This window comes from Protopterus annectens, chromosome 2.part2 (genome assembly GCF_019279795.1).
Source record: "Protopterus annectens isolate FY-2018-M chromosome 2.part2, PAN1.0, whole genome shotgun sequence".
NCBI classification, from domain to species: domain Eukaryota; kingdom Metazoa; phylum Chordata; order Ceratodontiformes; family Protopteridae; genus Protopterus; species Protopterus annectens.
Genome location: NC_056730.1, coordinates 534,275,949 through 534,289,469, shown reverse-complemented (window position 1 = coordinate 534,289,469; position 13,521 = coordinate 534,275,949). Strand labels below are relative to the sequence as shown.

The 13,521-nt window shown below is 41.1% G+C and overlaps 1 protein-coding gene across 1 annotated transcript in view; it reads left to right on the top strand.

Annotated features, from left to right (window-relative positions):
* Positions 1 to 13,521, top strand: part of LOC122795967 (rho-related BTB domain-containing protein 2-like) — a 1,395,721-nt gene that overhangs the window by 695,897 nt on the left and 686,303 nt on the right. The window contains exon 3 of the mRNA XM_044064449.1: positions 10,623 to 10,726. Within this exon, the coding sequence (XP_043920384.1) occupies positions 10,623 to 10,726 (104 nt within the window). The remainder of the gene's footprint in view (positions 1 to 10,622; positions 10,727 to 13,521) is intronic.

The window sequence follows — 13,521 nt, the reverse complement described above, 5'->3', positions numbered from 1 at the left end:
GTTATGTGGTACATAAACAGGGAGGGGAACGCACTCCTACCCACTATGCAGACAGGCAATGGACTTGTGGAACACAGCATTAACTTACCAAGTACAACTGCAAGCACAATTCCTGCCAGGAAAAGAAAACATTTTGGCAGACAAATTAAGCAGAAATTTGACAGACCCTCACGAGTGGAGACTACACCCAAAAGTATTCTCAATGATAACTCAAAGGTGGGGACCACCAGACATAGATCTGTTTACCTCAACCAACAATTGCCAGCTACAAAAATTTTGCACAAGGACTTATCATCCCCTGGCCTGGAAAGTGGATGCCCTATCATTCAGTTGGACAGCATTGTCAGTCTACGCCTTCCCACCTCTGCCTCTACTGACCCAGGTATTACTGAAAGCCAGATCAGAGAGACCACAGATGATCCTCATTGCTCCAGACTGGCCACGTCAACACTGGTACCCACTACTACGAAACTTGACTCACAGCCCTCCATGGATCTTACCTCAATTCCCTCAGCTGTTAACACAACAAAACACTCAGATCCTTCACAGTCAGCTAAGGACCTTAAATCTAGCTGCATGGAAAATACTTTAAATTATCAAACAACACTTCTCTCAAAGTACATCCAGAATGTCATTTTGGAGGCCAGGAGGCCCAGCACCAGAAAAGCTTACTCAGACAAATGGAAAAGATTTTGTGTATGGAGCCAGGCCAGAAGCCTAAATCCTGGCATCCCAAATATTCCGCACATACTCCAATATCTAACTGAGATGCTACACAAAGGCCTTTCTTTCTCATCCATAAAGATCCATGCTGCAGCCATTTCAGCTCAATATGATACGGTTCCTCCCATTTTCTCTCATCCTTTGCTAAGGCAGTTTCTCAGTGGGGCAAAAAATATAAGACCCCCCAGAAAACTACCAACTCCAACTTGGGATCTAAATTTTGTTCTGGAAAAGTTAACACTTCCTCCATTCGAACCAGCCTTTTCAGCACAGCTTCAATACCTGTCATGGAAGACAGCCCTGCTGCTGGCTATCACCTCAGCACGCAAAGTCTCAGAACTGCAGGCACTTATGGCAGTGGAACCTTTCCTCATTTTCCATCAGGACAGAGTATCATTACGCACCAACCCTTCCTTCATGCCAAAGGTAGTATCCAGTGTGGCTCTCAGTCAGACCACACACTTGCCCACCTTTTATCCAAGCCCACAGAATAAAGGAGAAAGACTCCTTCACTCTTTGGACATTCACAGACAGTTACGTTACTATTTGTTCAAGACAAAGGCCTTCAGAAAATCTGACCAACTCCTTGTATCCTATGCACCAGGCTCAGAAGGAAAGGCTATTTCAAAACAGGCCATCTCCAATGGATAGCACATTGCATCCACTTTTGCTACTCACGCCACGGGAAAGCAGTGCCTGCTAGTATTAGGTCTCACTCTGTCAGGGCTACAGCAACCTCAGCAGCCTTCCTCTGAGGAGTCCCAACAAAGGACATTCTGGAGGCAGCTACCTGGAGTTCAGTGCACACCTTCACCAAGCATTACCACCTTCCTCTGTACTCAAAAACCAGAGCTGGGTTTGCCACTGCAGTTCTGCAGGGCATCTTAGCTGCACCTAACCCAGTTTAGCTCCTACCACCCAACCATAGCTTTGGGACTCCCAAGTGTGATGACTGCAGCAGCATAGCACGATGAACATAGTACAGTTTTGTACCTACCATAAATGTAGATGTTTGAGTGGTTATGCTGCTGCAGTCCAGGATACCCTCCCTCCATCCCCTCTACCTAACAAGGCTTTTCTTATACCTCCATGTACTTCAACCTTTGGGATGCATGTCTATATGGTGTATTTGCTTACAACTAGTACCATTGTTTTGCACTAAGGTATGTTTTGCAAGCTTCTTATTTTGCCTTCTTAGTTTGGGGCACCTGACATCTGGGGCAAGAAAAACTGAAGAAAATGGCGTTGGCTGCCTCTTTTATACCCCTGTTGCACTGACGTCAGGGAAGAAGCGACGACAACCGATGCCGGACCAAGGCTTTGGAATTCAGGCCGACTGCGGGACCGCCTGACGGCAGGATAACCCAAGTGTGATGACTGCAGCAGCATAACCACTCGAACATCTACATTTATGGTAGGTATAAAACTGTACTTTACCTGTCATCCCGAAGTTTCTTCAGAAAGCTCGCAGGTTGGGGAGCTCAGTAATCCTCATTGCACCATTCTGGCCTTGTCAAGTCTGGTTCCCCTCTCTTTGGTATCACCTGATAGTTCCATCATGGAACTTGGATCCGGTTCTGGATCTCATTTCTCGTCTCTTAGGGATTCCTCACCCAGACCTGGACAGTCTGAAACTCACTGCTTGGGTGCTCCAGTTCCAGTAATGATTAGGACTCCCGGTTTATCATCTGCAGTTAAGACCATACTGGTGGTGGTTCACAAATCCTCCACCAGGAAAATATATTGTAGCAAGTGGAAACGTTTTTCTTTATGGGCCTCTCAACGGGAGTTAGATGCCTTTACAACTCCAGTCCCGGCTGTTCTAGAATTTCTAGTGGGTATTTTTCACCAAGGTGCTAACTCTTCCACTGTTAAAGTCCAACTGGCTGCCATTTCTAACTTCCATGTGGGAGAAAATATGGCTCCTCTAGTTTCCTCTAAGCTTTGTAAAGCCTTCCTTAAAGGTACTTTTCTTTTTCGGCCCCCGGTGAAAGATCCTACACCTCCTTGGGACCTTACCTTTGTACTTCAGACTCTAGTCTCCCCTCCCTTTCAGCCCACGGCATCAGTAGATTTACAATTTCTTTCTTGGAAGACAGCCTTCTTAGTGGCTATCACTTTAGCTAGGAGGGTGTCGGAACTTCAAGCATTGTCCATCAAAGTTCCATACATGGTTTTTCATAAAGACAGGGTTTCCCTGCGCAGTAATCCTTCCTTTCTCCCTAAAGTGGCCTCAAATGCAAATATCAATCAAACTATCAATTTGCCTGTCTTCTTTCCAAACTTCCAAAACAGGGGTGAATACAAGTTACATTTATTGGATGTGCACAGTCAACTGAGGTTTTATTTACACAGAACTAAATCTTTTCGTAAGTCTGACCAGTTATTTGTCTCCTACTCCAAACCTTTTCTTCCAAAGTTACCATCGCTCGCTGGATTTCACAATGTATCATTTGAGCATATTCTGAAAGAGGTATCTCCCCTCCGGGTCAGGTGAAAGCCCATTCAACTAGATCTATGGCAACATCAGCGACCTTCTGGTCTAGGGTATTGCTGAATGATATTTGCGCTGCAGCTACTTGGTCTTCATCTCATACCTTCATATCTCATTACAAATTGGACATTTTATCCAGGAGTAGGGCATCCTTTGGCTCCACGGTGCTCCAGAATGTCCTTCCGTGAGGGCCACCCGGTATTGTTAGCTGGGGACTCTGTCCCAAAGGTTGAAGACCAAATGAAGTAAACTACTTCAGATAAAGAAGTTATATACTCACCATAACGTTCCTTCTGAGTAGTTGCACTTTATTTGCCTTCAACAGTCCCCCCCTCCTACCCCCTGACCTTATCACTGTTGTCCTATCCTGGTATGTAGGAGGGCACTATTGTGGCTGTCCTGCTCATGCTTGGCCTAGGTTTTGTGAAGACCCTTTAGTGGTAAGGTCTAATTGGGTTGGGCATATGTTTTCTTGTACAGCAAACTAAGTCTGAGGGATGGAAGGCTATAAAGGGGCATTATGGGTAAGGGGAGGAGCTTGGAGCTCGGATCAGATGCTAGTGATGTGGCCGTCTTGGATCTGATCTGGATCTGAAATACCCAAAGGTTGAAGACAAATGAAGTACAACTACTCAGATGGAACGTTATGGTGAGTACATAACTTCTTTTTCTCCATATTATTTAAGTAAATAAAGATCAGGGGACTTCTGTGAATATTACAAAGACGTGCATTACTTTCCTGATTCACAGGATCTGTTTTTAAAGTCACTGCATTTCCAAGAACATCTTTAAAGGGTACAGAAGGTGTTTACATTGCTGTTTGTACCTTGATAGCCTGGTGCATGCTCTCTTTCACTTAATGACAAAGTCCTAGGCTTAAGTGGCCTCCTCTCAAGAGACTTTTTCAAGTGATCTTGGAAATGAGCCTCAGCTCATGAACACTGTTTTCTACACTATTTTTTTTGTCTCAAACCTCTCCATATAGTTTATAGACTTGTATCCCTTTTAAGTTTAGATAAGAAAAACTATATTAAAATGCTATCATAAAGAGAAATAAAGCTGTGCCCCAACTTTGAAGTAATAGGTGTGCTGTCTAGTGGTGTAATGTATAATAATGTCCATCATGTTTTAGACTGGGCAGCTGTTTCACACCAGTGAGTGGTGACAGCAGCAGTGAATGCCCTAAAACATTCCTCAGACTTTCTCACTTCTGTTTTATTTGAATAATGTCATCCATGAATTCATCACTTCCTTATTAACTGGATAGAGATTCCTTGGAAGCAAGCAACTGCTGGAGTCTCAGTTAATAGTTGCCTTTCCAATTTGTTTCCACTGTTCATTGTCAACAAGACATGGTTTCCTTTATTAATTTTCCCCTTCAGCAGTAAGAGCCTTTTATTGCGGTGGTGGTGCTGTGGTAGCGTTGTCGCCTCACAGTAAGACATTGTCCTGTTTGATTCTCAGCTAGAGTGTCTTCTGTGTGGAGACATGCATGAATGGGCGTACCTTCGTTGAAGGTTGTGCATCAGGGCCGACAACTCGGCATGTAAAAATCTACTGCCAATCATTAGCGGACCGGAGTTCCGCTGTGGTGACCCCTAACCAGGAAAAGCCGAAAGACACAACAAGTAGTAAGAGCCTTTTATTTCATGTGTTAAACAAAAGCCAAATATGTCTGAAAAAGGACTGTGGAACGTAACTTTCAGTTAAGCTTATGTTGATGTTTCCGTGCACATTCGTTATTAAGAATATACTTTCTCATTTTTTTAAATTGATATCGTACTTTCAACAGGTGATAAACTGTAAACTGTATACAACATTCATTTCAATATTTTGTTTATGCAAACAAGGGTGGCTTTACTTGTGATGAATGTTTATCTCCAAAGGTGTAACATTCCTAGTTGGATCTGTTTGACTAGATTGGAGTTAGGCTCTGCTCTCATCTTCCGTGCTTTGGTACGGAAGCTAAAAACTACATAGATCACTGGCCTACATGCAGACCCAGTTTTGCAGCCAGCTAAATTTAAGATGAAGTTAGTGATTCAATTATGATGCATGTTAGGCTGCTTTTTTTCTGAGGATGTGCAGCAGGTTTTAAAGGAGGCAAAAAAATGCTACTAGTAAATCATATATTGGTAAAGGGAAAATATCTGCCAGTCTGTGTAGCACTAAGAACCAGAGACCATTCAGGGTTTCTGTACTTCTGCAGGGTCATCAAATTGATCACTTCTGCGGTAGCCTCAGCAATGTGGGTTATATCTTGTCAAGGATATAGCAGTCTGCCAGCTTCCAAAGCTTCAGGGTACCTTCCACGCACCCAAACTGTCAGGCAGTCTAAGCTGAGCTGACTAAAAGACAAGTTTGGGTGCCAAGCCCTTCAAACCTTTACTGCCTCTGAAGAGTATGCTCCTTTAAGGCTTTTGAGGATTGACTATTGACTTGGTTCTGTTTGTTTGCTAGGCGGATGTTTCCTTTGGGAAAAACCTTGCATTTTCTAAATATACTTTTGTGTTTTATCACTTTCCTGTTCGGGAAAGTTATGTTAAAGTTAGGAGTTTTATGTTTTAATAGACTGTCATGAGACTGCATTGCACTTTTAAACGGGAGAACTTTTTTCATGTCACTTTAAATGTTGTGTAAAGTAACTGAAAATTTTTTTTTTCTGTGGAGAAATTATTTTTATTTTACTTTTTTGGTGGTTGGCAAAATGTTTTAAAGTGCTTTTTACTGAGATTTCTCTGAGAAAGGTATTTTTAAAGACTTGTAGTTTTTACTGGCGTTTGCTGCTTGTCTTCCCCAAGAAAGAGGCCCCATTCGGCTTGACCATGAAACAAACTACCGGTCCTATGGTAGGCTTTTCCAAACATAGAAAAAAATTCAGCAAATAGGTTTTGCCGTCAGTGTAGGCCAGCAGTTTGCCTCAGCCACAGGTGACTTTGCTGTGGCCATTTGTTGTATGTCAGCTCACTTATGTGTTACCCTGGATCACTTTTGTGTAGCACCTACAACCACTATGGACCTAGGGTTAGCAGTCGGGGTCCCTTCAGTGGGCAAGGGAGAGCAACTGCTGTCAGTTCTTCTGAGAGAGAACAGGGGAGGCTTCTCTGTTGTGTCTGAATGCTGTGCTCATCTCTGGGGAGACTGCTGCCACCATTAGTGGTACCATTTGCCTTTTTTTCCCTGTCAAAAAGAAATAGAAAACTAAGCATGTGTCTGTGCCTCCTCAAATTTCCTTAGATAGAAGTAGTTTACTGGGTCAAGCTCAGGGTTTAATTCAGACTATTGATCCTTTTTGTAAAGTAGTTTCTTGTAAAAGAAAGAGATATACCGCTTTTCCTGAAGAAATCCAAGATTTTGAATTTAAATGGGAAGTTGAAGGGAAAGATACACTGCTTTCTCTTCAGATTTCTGATTCAGACTCAGAAGAGAGCTCAGTTTCTGATCCACCCAATGGGGGTCTCTGTTTCTCTGAGTCTATTGCTAAAATGTGCCAGTGTTTTCAGTGGGAGAACACTGAATTTTCTCACTTCGTCAGAAAATACTGAGTTGTTTCAGAAGGAATTTCCAGAACCTACAACCATTCCTCCTGTTCTGTGTGCTGTAGAGGATGTGTACGTTACTGCCTACAGTTTTCTTGATGGTCATGCTGATAGGATGTATAAAGTTCCTCAGTCTTTTAAGTTTTTTATACACTATTCACAAAACTGTCCCAACAGCTACAGCTTTAGTTGATTCCACTGCTACTAAACACTTAATTAATTACAGTCCTGAAAAAGTGGATATTCTGCTGACTTTTTTTTCAGAATTTTGTATTGTCAGGCTGATATGTTAAAGTTTATCCTAACCGTAAAAGTATGAGAATGTTTTATCTGCAGTTTCTTCTGGATTTTTATTTCCTAAACCTGCTTGTGATAGTTTGCAAATTTAAAATGATGTCTCTCCACAACCTGTTACCTTTTTTGCCTCTTTCAATTTTCCTGGTAACACTTAGACTTAAAAGATGCGTATCATCCCATCCCTATTCATCCTGGCTTCAGACATTGCTTAATATGATCCAGACACACAAAACCTTAAAATTTCTCTGCCTTACCCTTTTGACTATCCACAGCACCAAGAGTGGTCACAAACTGTCTAGCTCCAGTTATAACTCATTGTAAGCTACAGGGTATCCACATTCGGAAGGCATCCCCCAAGATCATAGTGATGACTTCCTTCTTGCCCAGGATACTGTGGTTTTCCCTTCTTTTGGAAATAGCCAGGGGCAGTTAACACAAACTTCCTCACAGACTGGATCTATTTACACAATAACAGGGATGTTTTATATGACCCAATATCCGTCATCTTCAATTGATTGCCTGGATGATAGGGTCTTAATTACTTTTAGGTACCTGTTTACTGAGGATGCACAGCAAGTACATATGAAGGCAGGAAGGCCTGGTACTAGAAGAGCATATGTTGGCAAATTGAAAAGTTTTTCTAGTTGTTGCCAACAACATAATCAGCACTCTTTCAGGTCTAGTTGTTTTCTGGTTTTACAATATTTGTTTGTTATTATCCTATGGCCTTTCTTATTCCTCTATCAAGGTTCATTTATCTGTCATTTAAACACATCTGCCCATTGATCTTCCTCTTTCAAGGCAGTCTCATATCAAAATGATTTTGAAGGGGGTTTTGCACAAGTAGCCTCCAAGAAGACCTGTGGCCCCTCCTTGGGATCTTAATTTTGCATTAGAGAAGCTAGCATTTGCTCCATTTGAACTAGCTAACCTGGTTGACTTGAGGTTCTTAAAATGGAAAGCAGTTCTACTGATTGCTCTGACCTCTGTGAGAAGAGTATCTGAGTTGCAAGCACTTATGGTGAGTCAACTCTACCTCATTTTCCACAGGGACAGTGTTTCTTTGAGAACTAATCCTTCATTTATGCCTAAAATGATATCTGAGTTTACTTTAAGCCAAACTATTCATCTCGCTGTTTTCTTTCCGGTACCTAAAAATGAGAGAGAGAGGATACTCCATACCTTGGCTGTCCAGAGACAAATCGGGTACTATGTTGAGGGAACTAAATCTTTCAGATCCTCATATCAGTTCATTTCTTGTGAAGGTACAAAGAAGGGACAATCTGGATGAAAACAGACAATTTTCAAATAGTTGTTTGAGATTATTATCTTTTGTTATACTCACAACAATACAATTATTACAGACAGTGTCAAGACCCACTGTTCCAGGACCTTGTCTTCATCTATACATTTTTGGAAAGGTCTGTATTCTAGAAGTATTCTGTACACACTTTTTTACCAAGCACTATAATCTTGATTCCTTCTCTAGTTCTAGGTCAGGCTTTGCTAGGACATTTCTTCAGGGACTCTTCTCCTTCCACCTCCCAAATGTAGTAAGCTCAGGTAATCTACCCATAAAGCTAAGGCTACTGCAGCAGTGATTAGTATGATGAACATAGTACAGTAGCGGCAGATGTTTGACTTATCACTGCTACAGTAGCTGCTCCCTCCTTCCACCCCTTGTTTTCTGGTGTGTTTTTTTATGCCAAGGCATGGACATTTATTTTTTTATTAGTCCTGGGATTATCCTTTCTGAGCTTAAGCTCCCTCTCTCTTGACAGGAAAGCTCTGAAGGGCTTGGCTCCCAAACTTGTTTTTCAGGTGGCCCGAGCTGCCTGATGGTTGAGCATGTGGAAGATGCCCTGAAGCTTTGGAAGCTGGCCGGCTGTTATATTTGCAGAGTATAACCCATATAGCTAAGACTACTGCAGCAGTAATCATTCAGACATGTACTGTTATGGTACATTTACTTACACAACTGTACTTTCTGCAGTATTTGAGTTATTATCCTCTGGCCTTTCATTTTTCTCTGTCAAGATTCATCTGTCATTTCAGCATGTCTGCCCTTGGATCCTCCCCTTTCATCACAGTCTTTTATCGAGCTATACTTGAAAGGGGTTTTACATAAGTATCCACCTAGAAAAAAGGTGGCACCCTGTTGGGATCATAAAGCTGTTTTAGAAAAGTTAACTTTATCTCTTTTTGATCTAGCTCATTAGGCTGATTTAGGGTTCATTTCTTGGAAGACAGTATTACTGATTACTCTGACATCTTCAAGAAGATTGTCTGAGCTGCAAGCTCTTATGATAGTGAAACCTTACTTGGTATTCCATAAAGTCAGTGTTTCCTTGACAACAATCTCTTGATGCGTAAAGTGACTTCAGAGTTTGTATTAAACCAAAGTATCCATCTATCTCCCTGTCTTCTTTCCAGAATGTAAAAAAAACGGGAGAAATAAATTCTTCATAATCTGGACATCCATAGGCAGCTCATGTATTATCTTGACAGAACTAAACCTTTCATTAAAGCTGAACAGCTGTTTATTTCCTATGAATGTAAGAAAAAAGAGAAATCTATGTCAAGACAGACTATTTCCAAGATGGCTGTCCCTTGCCAGTTCTTTCTGTTATTTTGGAAATGGGTAGACTTAGAAAGCATTCTAGGAGCAGACACTTCCTTTTCCATGTCTAGAACAAGCTTTACTAGTACCTGTCTGTAGGGGCTGCTTGATCCTCATTCTTTCTCCTCACAAACCGTATAAGTTTTGGTATTCTGACAATAGAGTTAAGGTTACTGCAGCAGTGGTTATGAAGAACATTGTGCAGTTGTGTAAGTAAACTTACCATAACAGTCAATATTCAACTAAATCACTGCTGCAGTAGCCTCTCCCTCCATCCATCTTTTTGGGTGAGGATTTGTATGTCCATACCTGTCTTGTCAAGAACATGGAGTCCCTTTATTTGGTTGGCAAGAAAGTCCTGAAGGTTTTGGTGCTCAGGCTGTTAGCAGCTAGTGCAGCCAGCAACCATGGCGCATGTGAAAGGAGCCCAAGGCTTTGGAAGACTGACCAACTGTTACATCCTACAGCAGTGATGTATTTGATCTTCTTTTGTAATGATAAGTTTATCTTTTTAGTTCTTCATGTGGAGAAAAGATATCTTGTTAACCTGTGAGCTGTAATGTTGTTTGTGTACACCATAACATAATGTAATGTGGAGAGTTTTTTTTTTTTTTTGCTGTAGAATTGAATCATACAGCAGACTATGGCTTTCCTATGGAAAAAAGTGCTAGAATCTTGTTTCTGTAAAACAGATTGAAAACATTGCTGGTGTATAAGCTTGACATGTTATGTGTAAAATGCAATGAGAGAGTGCCTTTTAAGGTATGATGTTATAGTGATTTCATAGATGACTGTTCCCTAGATGAAAAAGAATGTGCGGATATCTTAACTGTGATCTTTTGGATGGTACTGGGACCTTGAAGAGTAATGATGGTTTTGGACTGATAGGTAATCTCAGCTGCCCAAGTTTTATTGATTTTTGTACAATATATTCTTTGACTGTTTCCAGGTTTTGGAGCGATCTCGAGATGTGGTGGATGAAGTCAGTGTCTCCTTGCGACTCTGGGACACTTTTGGTGATCATCACAAGGACCGACGATTTGCCTATGGGAGGTAAGTATGCGTGTTTGTGAATATGTGAAATTTAATTCTTATCATGTGGAGGAATGTTCTTTCAGTGAGGCCCTTGCCAGAATAAATGAGGTATTTTTATGGGAGCAAATAGATGCTTTGTCTGAACTGAGGAGATGTAATGATATGTTACAAATAGATATACCTTATTCCTCTCCCACCCCTCCTATACTGCCAGCCCTGGAGAATGTGTTGAATTCTGCCTGTACTTATCTTGATGCCCAGCCATCAGTCCTTAAAAACGCAGAAAAGCTCACTGTTTTTACCCTTTCTTGGGTATCTAAGCATGCTTTAAAGAGTGTGCTTGATTGAACAGATATTGTGTCTAGGATGACTGCAGATATTGTGTCTAGGATCACTGCAGATATTGTGTCTAGGATCACTGCTACTGCATCAGTATGGAAATGGTATGACTGGGTACCTTCCCAAAAGTTCTAAAACCTTGGATTAGATAAGGAGGTCTTGTTTGGTCCTTTTCTGGCAATCAAAAGGTAAAAAAAAGACATGGCCATAGGGTAACAAAAAAAAAAAAAGGTAGAGGTACTTTCAGAAAGGGATAGATTTAACAGTACAGAATGACTATGGCAGAATTCCTTACCCTCTCTTAACTGGCCAATATCTTCATAAATCTGCCCCCCATTAAAAAAAAAGGCCTTCAGCATTCACATTTGGCATAAGATTGTTTCAGACTCTTCAGTCTTTACACACTCAGGTAGTCATAGAGTCAGTGCCGTTAAGTCAAAGGGAACAAGCTTCTATTTCTAAATGTTTCTGGTACTAATGAAGGGCACTTCTTGCAAAACAGTACTACAGTTTTTTTTTATTTCTAAATGTGTATGTGAAAGTTCTGAAGCTCAAAATGTTGACCTTACAGAAACTGTTTCCTCTCTTACTCACATATGTTAGTTGGTAACTCTACTCCTAAAAGGTGCTCGCTGCCATATTCCCATAGCCATAGGTTCCTGGAAATTTCTACTGTTCTCTGTTCCTGGGGACATGTCTTGCCCCAGTCATAGCTTATTGCAGACTAAATGGCATTCGAATCTTTCTTTATTTAAACAATTTGCTTATCTTTGCAGAGTCTTTGTCCACATGTCAAGAGCCATTATTAACGTTTTAGCTCTTTTAACCTACTGCGGCATCCAGATAAATATTGTAAAAACCCTCATTGACTCAGTCTGACAAGATTGTGTTTCTGGTTTGCCTTAGAGATTCTTGTCAAAAGGCCCTTTTATCTGGAATTTTTCCAAAATTTCTCCAGTCAGTCTCATACATCTGCAAGAGAATTTCTCAGGATCCTAGGGTCATGGCTGATATGACTCTCATGATACCTGTTGCCAAAGTATACATGGGAAAGATGCAATGGTTGCTAAAAAAACACATGTGGACCCAGCATTTGCAATCTCTGGAGTATTAAATTCCAGTTTTAGGCTTTATAAAAAGGGAACTGCATTGGTAGAGAAAACATATTCAACTTAACCCATGTTTTCCCTTCTCTCAGCAGACCCCAAACCAATTTGTCACAACAAATGTGTCAGATTTTGCTTGGGGAGCAGTTTCCAGATGGGAGGTCTGTGGAATTATTCAGACAGACCAAACCATATCAGCTGAAAAGCAAATGTTGTGATCCAGGCTTTTAAGTTTCTCCATTACATTTGGTCTACAAGACCTCTTCAAGTGATTACAGACAATGCCACAGTCATGTAGTATGTCAACAAGCAGAGAGGTACAAGGTTTTACCTCCTATGCAAGCTGATAGTGGAGGCTTGGGAGGTAGCTGTTCAGCATTTCTTAACCCTACAAGTATCTTAAATTCTGTCAGAGCAAAATGTATTGGCAGACAAGCTGAGCTGGACCAGGATAAACCCTGATGAATGGAAATTGAATGATGGGGGTCTTCCAGGAATTGATCTAGTTGTGGGGAACACCTCTAATAGATATGTCTGTCATTTTCAAAATGGGGGATACTTGCAAATAAACCTTTGAAGATAAATACATTTTCATGCCCTTAGAAGGGAATTTCCTTTATGTGTTTACACCCTTTCTACTGTTATCCAGGGTAATTCTGAAGATTCAAAAGGATACACCTAAAATAATTGTGGTAACTCCCTTTTAGCCCAGACAACATTAGTTCTTCCTTCTTATGAAACCAGCCAAATGCAATTACCACAAGCTTCCTCACTAGCTGGAGATACTCACACAAGACAGGGATTGTGATACACCACAGTATCAAATAACTTCAGCTGGCTGCCTGGATGGTTCAGTTTTAATACGTTTAAGCACTTACTTCATGAGAGTGTGCAGCAGGTACTAAAGGTGGCAATAAAGCTTCCTACTAGAAAATCCAAGCAAGTATTTCAGGAGGATGTGCAGCAGGTAGTAAAGGAGGCAATGAAGTCCGCTCCTAGGAAATCCTTTGTTGATAAATGGAAGTGATTTTCTAGTTGGAGTCTAATCAATAACCAGGGGTTCATCAGGGAATTTGTACCACTGTCACGCAGATATTTGTGTGAGTTACTTGCCTCTGGCCTCGTTTGTTCATATTTAAAGGTTCATGTTGCAGCCATTTCAGCATGTTAGCCTATGGATGCTCTTCTTTATTCTATTTGTTATGAAACATTTTCAGAAAGGAGTTTTACACCTGAAACGTCCTCGTAAACAGGTTGCTCCTACCCTGGGATCTCAGCTATGTGCTGGAGAAATTGATTATGTCACTGTTTAAACCTGCCTATCAAGCTAATATAGGGTTCTTGACTTAAAATTGCACTCGTCATTAC